General features: G+C 34.5%; 1 protein-coding gene across 2 annotated transcripts in view; it reads right to left on the bottom strand.

Moving 5' to 3' along the window:
* LOC135682744 (methionine aminopeptidase 1D, mitochondrial) overlaps positions 1–13,093 on the bottom strand; it is a 51,749-nt gene extending 38,656 nt beyond the window's left edge. For both annotated transcript variants that reach the window (XR_016144702.1, XM_065197760.2), the window contains exons 1-8: positions 11,563–13,093; positions 9,600–9,855; positions 9,108–9,256; positions 8,405–8,447; positions 7,802–7,965; positions 6,832–6,929; positions 4,431–4,478; positions 3,415–3,493 (exon numbers count right to left, since the gene is read on the bottom strand). Coding sequence is in view for 1 of the 2 variants with exons in the window: in XM_065197760.2 (XP_065053832.2) it covers positions 3,415–3,493; positions 4,431–4,478; positions 6,832–6,929; positions 7,802–7,965; positions 8,405–8,447; positions 9,108–9,256; positions 9,600–9,855; positions 11,563–11,600 (875 nt within the window). In the remaining variant the exon portion in view is untranslated. The remainder of the gene's footprint in view (positions 1–3,414; positions 3,494–4,430; positions 4,479–6,831; positions 6,930–7,801; positions 7,966–8,404; positions 8,448–9,107; positions 9,257–9,599; positions 9,856–11,562) is intronic.
* Positions 13,094–13,261: the final 168 nt, after the last annotated feature.

Genomic DNA, 13,261 nt, shown 5'->3' with positions numbered 1-13,261 from the left:
AGATTTAAGGTAACAAAAAGGTAACAAAAACTTTAAAAAATAGCATAAAAAAGTCGGCCAAAGAGAGCAAATATCAGTGTAAGAATATACGAATAAGGTATCCAATGTACCAGTACACAAATAAGGTATCCAACCATACAAGGCGCATGATTGGTTGATTTGAAGTGGTTGGTTTGATCGCTTATCAATATACGAATATACGAATAAGGTATCCAAGGTATCCAATGTACCAGTACACAAATAAGGTATCCAACCATACAAGGCGCATGATTGGTTGATTTGAAGTGGTTGGTTTGATCGCTTATCAATATACGAATATACGAATAAGGTATCCAAGGTATCCAATGTACCAGTACACAAATAAGGTATCCAACCATACAAGGCGCATGATTGGTTGATTTGAAGTGGTTGGTTTGATCGCTTATCAATATACGAATATACGAATAAGGTATCCAAGGTATCCAATGTACCAGTACACAAATAAGGTATCCAACCATACAAGGCGCATGATTGGTTGATTAAAAGTGGTTGGATCGGTTGGTTTCCTTTTTTGATTATGATAGTACAATGAGCGAATAAATTAGGTAACAATATGAAATAAATTTAGCTGTGAATCAAAATTAACTTTATTCATTTTGGTACTTAATTCATTCGCTCATTACATTATCGTTATTTGGATAAAGTACCACGCGCAACTTACATATCTAATTTGGGTTTCTCTTTTTTAATAGCTAACGTTCACCTAAGTACTCGCATGGCTTGAAAGAACAGTAGGTACCTGAGAAACACTCAGCAAACAAATGAAATTAAGTTGAAAGATCTTAAGCAAAGGAAGATCGTCTTGACATAACTATAAAACACAGTTGATAAAAGAAAGGTTTTAAATCTTATGATTCTTTATGTAGTCTTGGGGTGATGGGCTGCGAGGGGGGGGGGTAACAAATGACCTGTAATAGCAGAATGATTGTACATGGCAGCTATGAAAATTTTGAGGCCTTTGTTGAAAAACGAAGTACAAGGCGAGGTTCGTTACCATTGGGAAAAGCAAAGGAAAAAAATAAATCATCAAAATAGCCACAATCCTTGATATCTCGTAATGATGATCAAAATATTGATATTTGCAAGCCTCAAACCCTAAATGAGGGGAGGGGATGTTACTAAGAAAAACTTTCGTAATTTATCTTAACAGATGTGGCTAAGACTGTCAGAAGTCCAATTAGAAATTAATCTTCTAGTATGATGGGTTTAAATGCTAGAATTATTTGTTTCAATGCAGTTATAAGATAAAGTGCAGCATAAATAATTTTTAGGCAAGTAGAAAGGTACAATTCACAAGAGCATGACAGACAACATGTTGGTTAAGAAATCAGACATAAACAAAGCCACAAAAAGGTCTGATACACTCTCTTTGCCCCCTGTCGTGACTGTCATTTCTTTAATTGAATTGGATGGTTTACTAAGAACCTAAGCATGTGCCTGTACCATCACACTAAAGCTACGGTTTTCAGAGTACCATTACATTGTTTAAGAACCAATCAATGTGAGCTGGAGGAATTATTGCAAGAATTTTGTATCAATTAGGAGAAGAGTGCCATATTTCTTGGCGATTCTCGTTTCAAAAACCAGATATCTTGATCATGTGTAAACATGTAAACATGTGCATCTTCTGCCTTTGCTTCATCATGTGATCCCAAAATTCAATTGTATGATGAGTTTACAATGCGTTGAAAACAAGTAAAAGTGGGCTAAAACTTGATTGTCAGGTCCATTCATAGGAATTCACAGAAACAGTAATCTAAACAAAAACCAGCATAGCCTGCATCTGAGCACTAATGGAAAAACGAACCCGTATTATTGAGTTGGGTAAGCAACTGCTAATACAGGCGTGGAGTTGTTATTATCAACAAAACCGAATTTTGTAGCAACACAAAGATACTTGTGATAAAATCTATACATTGAATACAGAGTTAAGATGCTTTATTTGTGGTGCAGGATGAAAATGCTTTCTGATAATTGGGAATATGTTTATCTGATATTAAAAGCTAGGTCACGTTCAGGCTTGTTGAATGAAGTGAAGTTCGACAAAGCCTTGTACTAGCGCAGAGGTTGAAGAAAAAGATGCTAATTGAGGCAACGAGATTGCAAGGCAAGCTAAAACGATAGGAGATTTGAATCTTTGCGAGTCCCTTTTCTAAATGAAATGTGTTTCTTTTACTAATAAGATTTCCCTTCTAGAATTTCTAAACTGCCATTTGATGAGAGTATACTTAGTCTGGTGCATTATTTGCAGTGGTTTGAAGTAAGAGATGAGACTCAAATCCCAACAACACTTTGATAAGGTTGGTAGGCGAAAAGCTTTAAATTGCTTGGTTAAACCCTATCTGCACAGGCAGCCTTATCCTGACAACAAAAGCGGAAAAGCTGGTTGTGTAGAAAGAAATTTCTTAAGACGCTACGATGATGAAATTCGTTAAACAACAATCGCAAAGCAAGAACTGCGGTATTTTTTCGAAATAACAAGAATGATAAGCAAAGTATCAAGTCTTGTCTAATGAAGGATGATCATGCCTCGCCCGAAATTTCGACCGATGTTGGAACGTAAAAAATTATGATAGGGCTAATCAAGAAGCAATTAAACTCTTTGATCCGGAAGTGCACCAACGTACGTTGTATCATAAGAAAAATAAAACTCAAAAATAACATGGAAGGGAGTCTAAGAGGTGCAATCATAAAACGTATGCCAAAATATGCACAGAAGGCCGCAAAATATAAGTAAAAACTAAGCCCAGCACAAAAAGGCCGACTTACTTTAAGGGCAATTAAATATAAGTAGTGCATTCACCTCCCTGTTTGACATAGGATATGATGAAAAAAGTACATTATCAAATATGGCGCCAGCTGTTTTTGAAAAACGACTGCTCGACCAAAGATAAAATAATTAACACCATCGCGAAGGAAAAGCACTTGTGACGCAACTGCAGGCAACAGCCGGTGAAGTGTCAAAATTTAGTCATTGAAAACATTAATACTTTCGATGCTACTTTCTTAATACTTACAAAATCGAAAAAGAGATCCTACTTCTAATTATTTTTCACAGTTTAAATTTCCTATAATTTTTCACAAAGAGCCTTTGGGTATCTCTTAAAACAAGGAAAAAACTAGAAGCCAGAGATTGTGTGGTTCTTATAGGAATGAAAACGAGGCGGCCATTAAGACGCACTTGCCATGTGCACTGAACAGAATATTGAGACCGCAAGTACAACATCGTATTTCTGTGAGTCCGTGAGTTGACATATAAAAGTGTCTGCCCTGAAAACACATCAGCCTATAATATTTACCACATTATTAACACTCATAGCTACATAACTGGAAAAAACTAGTGGAAGATAAAAAACCTGGCCAAGAGTAGCGTACCTTTTATTGTCAACAGTGACAGCTGTCCAGCCGTCGTCCCAAATTTCTATATTCGGAGAGCCTTCGCAAATGATTGGTTCTGGAACATCAAATGAACAAATTAAATTAATTATATGTATCTATAATCTTGAAACAAGTCCAACAATTCACTAAAAGGTCCATGTCACCTCTTTTTCTGACCTAGAAATGTACGTAAAAGATTTTCAACAAGCCTAAACATGCTAAAGGTAATTGTGGTTTGACGTATGACTGACGTTTCAAGATTTTTACGGCAGAAGAAGGAACTCTGTTAATAATAAAGAGCTTTATAATAAAGAGCTCAGGATTTCGATATCGAAAAATATGGCACGGTTAGAATAGGGCCTAGCAACATTTATTATGATTTAAAACAAGTTTATCAACTACAAAAATTGCTGCAGTTAAATTTTTGCGGCTCTGGTACCCAGGGTAGTACATTATGTAATATTGGAAAGGATAGATATAAGATACATAAATGAGCAAAAAACTCAAAATTAACGAGCATTCGGAAAAAATTCAGTAATCAAACTCTGTTTTGAAAGAAAAATTTCTAAATTGGAAGTATCTTCTTCTCAGTCCCTGAATATCTGAGAAATTTAATTTCTTAGATGTTATAATAGGGTCACAAAAGTTTAGTTGAAAAAATACATCGACGAAATCCTTGATAAACCTGAATTTCTTAGAAACAACATCAAACACTTTCAGTCTTTTTTGTTTTGCTAGATCAACTAACTTTGATAAATGCGAAGGGAGCGTTGCACTTAGACTCCCAATGGGCGGAAATAAGGTACGTAGTCACATAGAAAAAACAAGCATGCACTTGATTGGATTGGTTTCAGACATGGCCAAAGGTGACTTGATACAGAGACTAGCGTGTTGTTGTATCTTGATCTAAGACAAAATGCATAATTTGACGAGAAAAAGAAAGATAGGGGACAGTTTTTATCTTATAAGAACAAAAGATCAGAAGAAACTATTATTATTAGTAGCCAACATACCGATTGTAAATGTCATCCCTGGCCACATTTTGCCAGGATATGGATTTGCTGTAACAAAAAGAAACGGTTTAGAATATGCAACAGAGAAAAGTTACCATAATTGATATCAAATCATAATACACTAAATCTGACAGAAAATCAACTGAAGTAAAAATGCACGAGTTACAAGGACAGATGCAAGACATTATTAAATGTTGAAACTCACGGAATAGTTTTGTGACCTTTTTAATTACAAACAAGATATTGGCAACAACAACCGCAGCTTCAGCCTAAGCCCCTTAACAAGATGGTTCCTAAACTTTGAGTTTGAAAATCTGAGAAAATTGTCGAAGGGGTTGAATAATAAACTATCATTTTTCAATTTTTCTACAACCTACTTTTTAGAACGAAGAATATAACAGACTTGGAAAAAACTTAAAAGTCAATCTAAGTAAAACGATCTTTGCAGACCATAGATTATCATATTAGTCGTGAATCGAGACGTTTCTAGTTGCACTCGCATCGCATTTCTAGATAAGGCAATGTCTTCAAATTTCAATCGAAAAATTGTAATTAATAATGTTGTCTAAATCAAAAAATCTTTTCTTTCTATTATATTTGTCTATTATAACACTATATACCGTTTACCAAAGAAACGAAATAATATAGATATTAAGAGACCGATAATTCTCAACCAACATGAAAGACTAGATTCTTTAAGTTACAAAATTAGTTTCTAGACCTTTTTATAGGCAGGCCATCATAAGCTATCAAAACAAGGTAAATTGTAATATTAAAAGATTGCAGCTCAGTAATAATAACAAACGTTATAAAGAGACTCATATAATATAGCGATGGACTACTCAATGCTTTCAAGACAAAAGACTGTTCTACTATGACATAATCTATATTGTAGCTATGATGTGTTTTAGATAAACAACAGGAGTCAACATGTGGATGAGAATCAAAGTGTAAGAAATCAGTATCTTCGAGGCCACTTGATTATATCAATGGCTACAAAACTGGTACTATCAACAACGGGTAGATAGTGACAAGAAGAGTACACTGAAATTTCCAAGAGCAGAGATTTTCTGTCCATTAAAGTGGGAGTGATTCGTTTTCGGGAGGCTGCTGGTACATGACTCTTTCTGCATGAAAGAATTTTGTTTCTCTTGAAGATTTCCCATTCAAGAGAGTGTCGATAGGAGTTTTACTGCTATTGAAACTGTGTGTGTTCGAAACAAACATCAAAGAACGAGATGACGGTATTCAAATCAAAGGACCGATTGAATGAGCGAATTACAAGTTGTTAGTACCTGGTCGTACTTGAAGTAAACAGTAAGAAAGCTTAGATAAGAAATTACGTTTGTTTAGTAGATATATTAGTTTACAAGAAAAAGTTACACAAAATCGAGCCCTTTGTCGGTTTTATAACGCAATAAACAAGTAGACATTTGACTTAGTATGAGAAAGCTATAACGCTAAATTCATCTGTACCAAGGAAAATCTAACTAGGTATCCAATTGAGGTTGTCCCGCAAGAATTTATGAATTGCAAAATAAGAGTGAGATCAGTACCAAATCGATCAGCTTGGGACAATACTAAGCCACAAACTGAAGGACATGCCCGATCATGTTTTTAAAAGGCTCCTGCGCACAGTATCAATATGAACTAAACCAGACTGCAGCCCCATAAATGCTTAAACAGCGATTCAACACAACATAGGGATGAGCCATTAGGGGAGGGGCTTCACTCAGGATAAAAGACTCTGCCTAGGTCTTATATGACACCAGCAGCTTTTTAGATTTGTATGACCTTCAAGAAAGCTCTACAACAAAAAACAAGCAGACTATAGTGTTATGATTCCCTGGACGTTCAAAATCACGGATATTTCTTCGCAAAGTCACCTTGGTAAACCAATTGTAAGAGATGAATCCTGAAGATAATGTAATCACCAAAATAATTGCAACTTCTTGGATCATAAAGTCACAAACTTTTAAGACAAATATAGAATCCTCACGTTTAAATAACAATTTTTTGGTTGCACAAAAATTGAAAATGCCTTTGAAAAAAGCAAACATTTTGAAACACACTAAAGCTTTCGTTTGTCTGACACTCATCCGAGCATGAAACGTCAGAACATTATTCAAAAACTCTTAGGTAGGAAATTTATATTCCCAGTTTTGGATTTACATATACCAATCAGAAATGCAAGCACATGACTATTAAAGTTATCAAATCAGTGCCACTTGCCTATTGAAAATATTACCAACGGAGTCCTAAGGGTGAAAAAGAACTCCTTCTGTCTAAACGATAAATTTTTTTTTAAATTTTTTTAGATGGATAAATTACTTATAAATACAATTATTACTAATAATCGTTTTATAAATATTATTACTAAGAATTTTAAAAAAGGGGATACCTGTATGAATAATCTGTGGCGGGCAATGAAATTCTCGACCAATGCCATGTCCGGTGAAGACATCACAAACACTGAAACCAGTTCCCTTCACAACTTTGCTGTCAAAAAAGGGAGTCATTCATATGCTCATATTGTTATGATTTGAGTCATTACATACATTGCAAGGCAACGTTTGTTGATAAACCTCTGGGCAACGAAGCTCTTCACCAACAAATACTGTACTGCTCGAGTTGATTAGGCCTAGTCGTGAAAGAAATTCGCTTGCTTTTGAGTATTATGAATAGCCTCTTTTGAAAAATGGTATAAACACCGACAAGGTTAGGAAAAAGATAATGAAGCTATTGTTTTTATAATTCACAGTAACCTCTCTTTGTTTTTTTCTTTATTTGGCTATACTAATTGAACCTAGTTCACTTATGTCTAGAGGCCTATCTGTCAGGGGTTTAGAGGACATGCAAGGTGTCAAATTCCTTAATTTCCAGTAGTTTTTATGTTTTTTATGTTTTATGGCTTTTTTCTTTGCTTTCTACATTTAAAGTTGGTTACGTCTCTACATACCTTGCAAAGGTTACAAGTACAATGGAGCGATGAAAATTCTGAGATTTTCGTTTATGGAGTATTGTAAAGTTGGGGAGTACTTTATTTCGTTTGGAACAGAGTTTTGATGTCTGACGCCTGACGGTAAGATAGTGACAAAATCATTTTCATCCTTATCTTTGTCCTATATTTTGCTTTTCAAGAAACCAAATTCCCCAAGTTTTGAATGGTCACGGTACCAGCAACGCTCGTATTCTATAATTTTTTTAACAGATTGGCATTCTCTTGATCAACAAGGAACGTTGTATTATCAAAATTATTTTTCATTGCATGGAGCGACATTTATATCTCGAACTTCTGAAAATATTTATTTTCTTTGCTTATTATGAATCTAATAAAATTATCATCATGATAACAGATCAAAATTACTAACCTAATAGTTCTACCAATTTTATTAAACTTGACACCGGGACCACAGACTTCAATTGCACTCTCGAGGCACTTTTTCGTCACTTCTACAAGTCGCTGGCCTTCGTTATCAACATTTCCAACCATAACTGTGTCACAAGTATCGCCATGAAACCCTCCTTTAAAACTCTGCAATGAATTTTAAAAATGTGTTATCATGAGAAGCACAGGATTTAGAGCCAAGGGGACTTAGTAGGGCTGAGCCTCTCTAATTGATGCCAAAAATGATGCCAAAAATAGTCGAGCAGCAAGGATAAGAAAGGTATTACCTTCAAAACATGGATGCCATTAGAGAAAGAGCTTTGCACTCTCGTATATTATCGCTAGCTTTTGAAATACCCAGTAGCCATGCAAGGGTGGTTAGATTAGAAGGGAAAAAGGTGACTAGAGCAAGGGAAAATGGGGTCTATATCCTTAGAAATGCCAGAAAATGCCTGTTTTCAAAGATATTTTTTGCCATTGAGTCCATATTAGGGTATTATTTTGAGATATTTTTCTTCACATGAGACTGAGAATCCCAAATTTGCAAAACTACGTCTCTGCAATAAATAAAACCAAAAATACTTACTGAAACATCGATACTTATTATGTCGCCATCTTCCAGAGGCCTGCTGCAAAGATAAGTTATTTGCATTAGTTAAAAAGATGTACAATGAAAAAAATTTGGATCTTGCACTGTCTTGCTGAAACAGATGTCTGCCATTTTTAGATGATCAAACATAAGTGTGAAAATAGGTTGCATTCATCATCAAATACAAAATATATTCTTCTTTGTCTATATTTTATATTGCCTACTTTTCTATACCCAAACCTGCAATATGTAGATCTCTTACAACAAACGTAACATCAAGAGCCAGCTTTGGCCCATGGGCTGTAAACAACATGGACCCTTGTGCAGGAGCAGTGGTGTAGGGGCAAGGTAGATAAAACAATAAATCAAATGCCAAACAATAGAATAAATTTGCAAACAAACAAGTCCTTAAAAGATTTAGCAATTGAGCATCTAACAAACAGCTTGTTTTAAAAATGTGCTGCATTTTGCAAAACTTTTTGCAGACCCTTCTCAAGACTCTGACCCCAGAAATGCATGGCTACCCTATCAACAGTACTGGACAAACTTCACCAAAGTTATCTCCTTGAATCCAGTGAATAACTGAATCATTCTCTGAATCATCATTGCACAAAGAAAATTCAAAAAGTGCACCCAATATAGGCAAAATTATAACAACAAAATTACAATATGGATTCTTCAAGAAAAATTAGGAACTTACTCATCAGGGATGCCATGACAGGCAACATTGTTGACTGAGGTACAGAGGTCTTTTGGAAATCCTTTATAATTTCTTGGAGATGGATAAACATCAAATTTGAGGCAAAGCCAATGAAGAAGAAAATCTAGCTTTTCTGTGGTAATACCTGGCTAAAAATAGAAAGTAACTGCCACACTAACGAAAATAAAAGTTTTAGATTTTAAAGATCATATAAGACCTTGCATACACCATGGTCATCATTTTATTGGTGAAATTTCATGATCAAGTTGGTGTTGAATGATTCACAAGGGTCATTCTGTTGTTAACAGTACTTACCAAAAATTTCAAGATTCTCATCTTCTGTTGCAAAAGTTTTTGAACAGTTAAACCAAATTTCAAAATAAAGGACAGTAGTAAAAAAGGTTTCAGATAGCAACACATAAGACTTGATTTCAATAGAACATATTAAGCTGCTTTATCTAATGTTTACAAAACATGAATTGTGGCAATCACCTTAATTCTGTGCTTCAATGTCCACAAAAGTTTTCTGGTTACTTCACAAGAATCCCTCATCAACTGAATTTCTTCCTCTGTCTTTGGCTTTATCCTCTCAAACGAAGGTGGCACAACTCCAGTTTCTGCATAAGGTGGCTTGTCAAGTGAAATTGGTACTGCATGCCCAGGATGTATATAACCTGGCTTCATGATAACACTGTAGCCATATCTTGGCAGACATTTCTTAAAACCTCTTTTTAAAACTTGAAAAGAACTAAAAGAGACAAGAGTATACATAACATAAATCTACAGAAGCCTTTGAAAGCATCAACCTGTGACACTTGTGGAAGCCCTCTGAAGTTGCATTGTTAATGTGTTCTAATTTCCTCTGAAAGTAGACTACGTTCAGGTCCATCTAGTGTTTCCATTTTCTAATATAGCAATTACCCCTGAGGAAACCATGACATGAAGGAGGAATTTTTACTTGTCTTACTTTTACATGTCATGTAAACTTTTTCAAAACTTTCCTCAAGATAAACAAACAAGAATGGACCTAAACCTAGTCCAGAAACTGTTGCACAGGCCAATAGTCTATTTGTGATGTCATTATCAATTTAAGTATTATTATTTGTATTAACTAGGGTAAAGGATTGCACAAGTGACCGAAATATTTAATTTTTATCTAACACTTTTTAACATAGTTTCAAGAGACCTAGCAAACCTGACTTTCTAAGCAAAGTTTCAACCAGGGGTGCAATGGGAGCTCAATTTTAGGGAGAGCTAGAGAAAATATTTTCCAGCAGATTTTGACAAATTATTAGAAAGTTTGAAATTCTCTGACACATTTGGTGCTTGGGGTATAGCTCCTTGGCCCCTTTAGCAACTGTGCCTAAATTTCAACTGACCATTTCCACAACAATTCATCAGAATTTCAAAAAGGTAAGATTGAAGCATTTTTAATTATCTTTAGGAAGGGTTGTCATCAACCAAGTGAGGCTGGCAGCTAAAGCTAAACAGTGGTGTGATCACACAGATACCTAATGATGTGAACCACACAGGGACAGATCCTTCAAAGTTGTCAAGTATATAAATAATTCTATTAAGTATATACAATCTACAAAAATATAATATCTGGAGACTTTATCCACGATCAAAGGGTCTCCCTTGACTAGAGTGTAAAATATTCCTAGTTTGGATATCTAAAGTGTAGAAATCTTCTTTTAAAACAATCTTTTTTTAAATTATTGTAATTTGATATCTTAAGAATTTTATGAAAGGGCAACTACAAGATTTTTATGCAAAGAGCTAAAAGATGTGAACAGAATTTGTTATCATTTTTAATATGCATGATTTTAAAAAGTGCAATGTTTGAATCTGGAATCTATGTGGCTGTATCAAAAGAACTATACTTGATAACCTAAGTTTCAAAGAGCAAATTAAATACGCGTATGAAGAAATAAGAACCATCTTACACACCTAGGTTCTCAATGAAATTGGCCTTACTTGTTTAGTGCAGTCATCTGTTTTGATAAATAGGTAAAGAGAATTAACAAGTCCTTCATAAATCAGCTAGAAACAGCCTAAATTTTGCATCAAAATATTTGTATTGAAAAATCTTGTCAAACTCTCATTCACTTTAAACAAGGGTTTATCGTGCTTGGATTCTCAGAAATACTATTCTTAAAGTCATTTCTCTTATCTGTTTACATTGCTCGATTCAAACATGTTTAACGGCATTGGTACTTATGCTCAACTGTATACAATATGAAACAGAAAACTACCCCCTACTAAACATGTTATGTTAATCAAGTCAGGATCACTGCTCACGTCATGAGGTAAATCTTTTGTCGGGTCAATCGATAAGTTCACCAAGTTAAGAGAAGTCTCCATGTCTTTACTTCAACAAAACATTATCATTATTTTAAACTTATCAAGCATGTTAGCAACATTTTTGTTGCGAAATAGCTTTTTTCAGACTTACTTTAATCCTGTCTTAACTGAGGTCCTGATCCTGTTCATTTTTTTTGCAAAACCAAATACCACCTACGTGAATCGTCCTATTGATTTTTATACCTAAGGCCCATAAGGCCTCATATTGAAATACCCATACGAGGCGGATTTTCCCGCGAAATTCTGACAAGATTAGGCATATTTTGTACATAATAAATTGGTTATAAAAGTGTAGAAACTTAAGTGCCCGAAGCAAAAAAATTTGTAATCGTTTGAATTTGAAAAAGCAAAAGTCCAAAACTTTGCCATTTTCCATCACTGTGATTGACTGGTTGTCATGAGGCTTTGGACGAAAGCAAATAAAACGCCAAAATTTAAAATAAAACTTTCTCCAACCGTTTACAATTAAACAAAATTTTAAATTGATGCAAGTGAAATTAAGAATCTGAAATTGTAGGGGTCACCAAATTAAATCAAGATTCTAGTTGCTATGCCATTGTAATAGTATTTCAATATGGTTCAATTTCCAATCTTTAATACTGTACTGTTCATATTTTATTTCGATTCTAGTCTTCGGTGGACTCTTTTTTCTCAAAAGCCTTCTGTGGGTAATGGCACTTTAACTAATAAATTTGTAATCCGCTAGAATTTCAAGATCTTTAGCACTAGAAAACACGTCAAAATGCTTGAAGTTTGAATTGCTAAAGCCCTGCATCAAAAAAGAACCGATTTAAGAGCACATACAGCCTTATTTCCCACGAAGTATCCAAAATGTAAGAACCTAGTTAGGCTGACTTGCAAAATTCTAGCTTCTTATGCACAGGTGTTTATGTACTTAATCTCGATCTTTGTTTCTAATAAAAACATAAGTGCAGTTAGTTCTAACGTTATATAATTTTGGAAGAGTAATTCTATGTTTCAGAAAATTTTGAAAACTTTTTGGACAAAATTTCAGACATGGTTAAAATAGAGATTCGGATTTCGGACAACATTAAGCAGTGAGTCGTTTATCTAATACATATCTTCAATCTAGCATCATTTTTATAATCGCCAACAAAGTCTATGGATGTTCTATGTCATACTGGATGTACCAAAAACAAGCAGCTACTCCTCTTTGATCAAACACTGTCAATATCTCTATCATTTTCAAACAAAGCTAATAACCATCTGGTTTGGATAAGTTTCATAACAGACAAAGTGGTTTTAATCTCAAGTAACTAAACGTCAGTTTCTGCATGAGCCTGCCTTGCAACTGCTTTAGCATGAAATTTGCCGGTGAAGATACTGCTATCAAGTTCGTCGACGGCAGATTTGGGATGTTAGAAGTACTGAAAGTGCTTCAATAATGATAATAAAGATTGATCATAACAATGTTGATCGTGGTGATGATTTGCCAGCAGAAATATCTTTCAAATGTGAATTTCAGGTTGGATTGACTAAACTGATCCTTGTAATTTTTGAATAGGCGTTCTAGAACATATATTTTGGACTGAAGAATAGAAGTTTTCCAAAAGTTTCCGGTAATCCCTTCAAACTTTGAAACCACCAAAACCATTATGAATCAATTACGCCTTCCTTTTTCTATTTTCAACAGTATTATTAATCCACAATTTTTTTTGTTTTTTTAGTTGCAGTTTAAAAATGTTCACTGGAGGAAATACATATGAGCCTCTATCGCAAGGAATTCTATGCAAACTAAATTTCATAACTTTCAAAATCATACTATGGAT

This window comes from Rhopilema esculentum, chromosome 16 (genome assembly GCF_057945365.1).
Source record: "Rhopilema esculentum isolate cy_ngs chromosome 16, ASM5794536v1, whole genome shotgun sequence".
NCBI classification, from domain to species: Eukaryota; Metazoa; Cnidaria; class Scyphozoa; order Rhizostomeae; family Rhizostomatidae; genus Rhopilema; species Rhopilema esculentum.
Note: the sequence above shows the minus strand (reverse complement) of the source record. Positions and strands in the feature narration are given on the sequence as shown.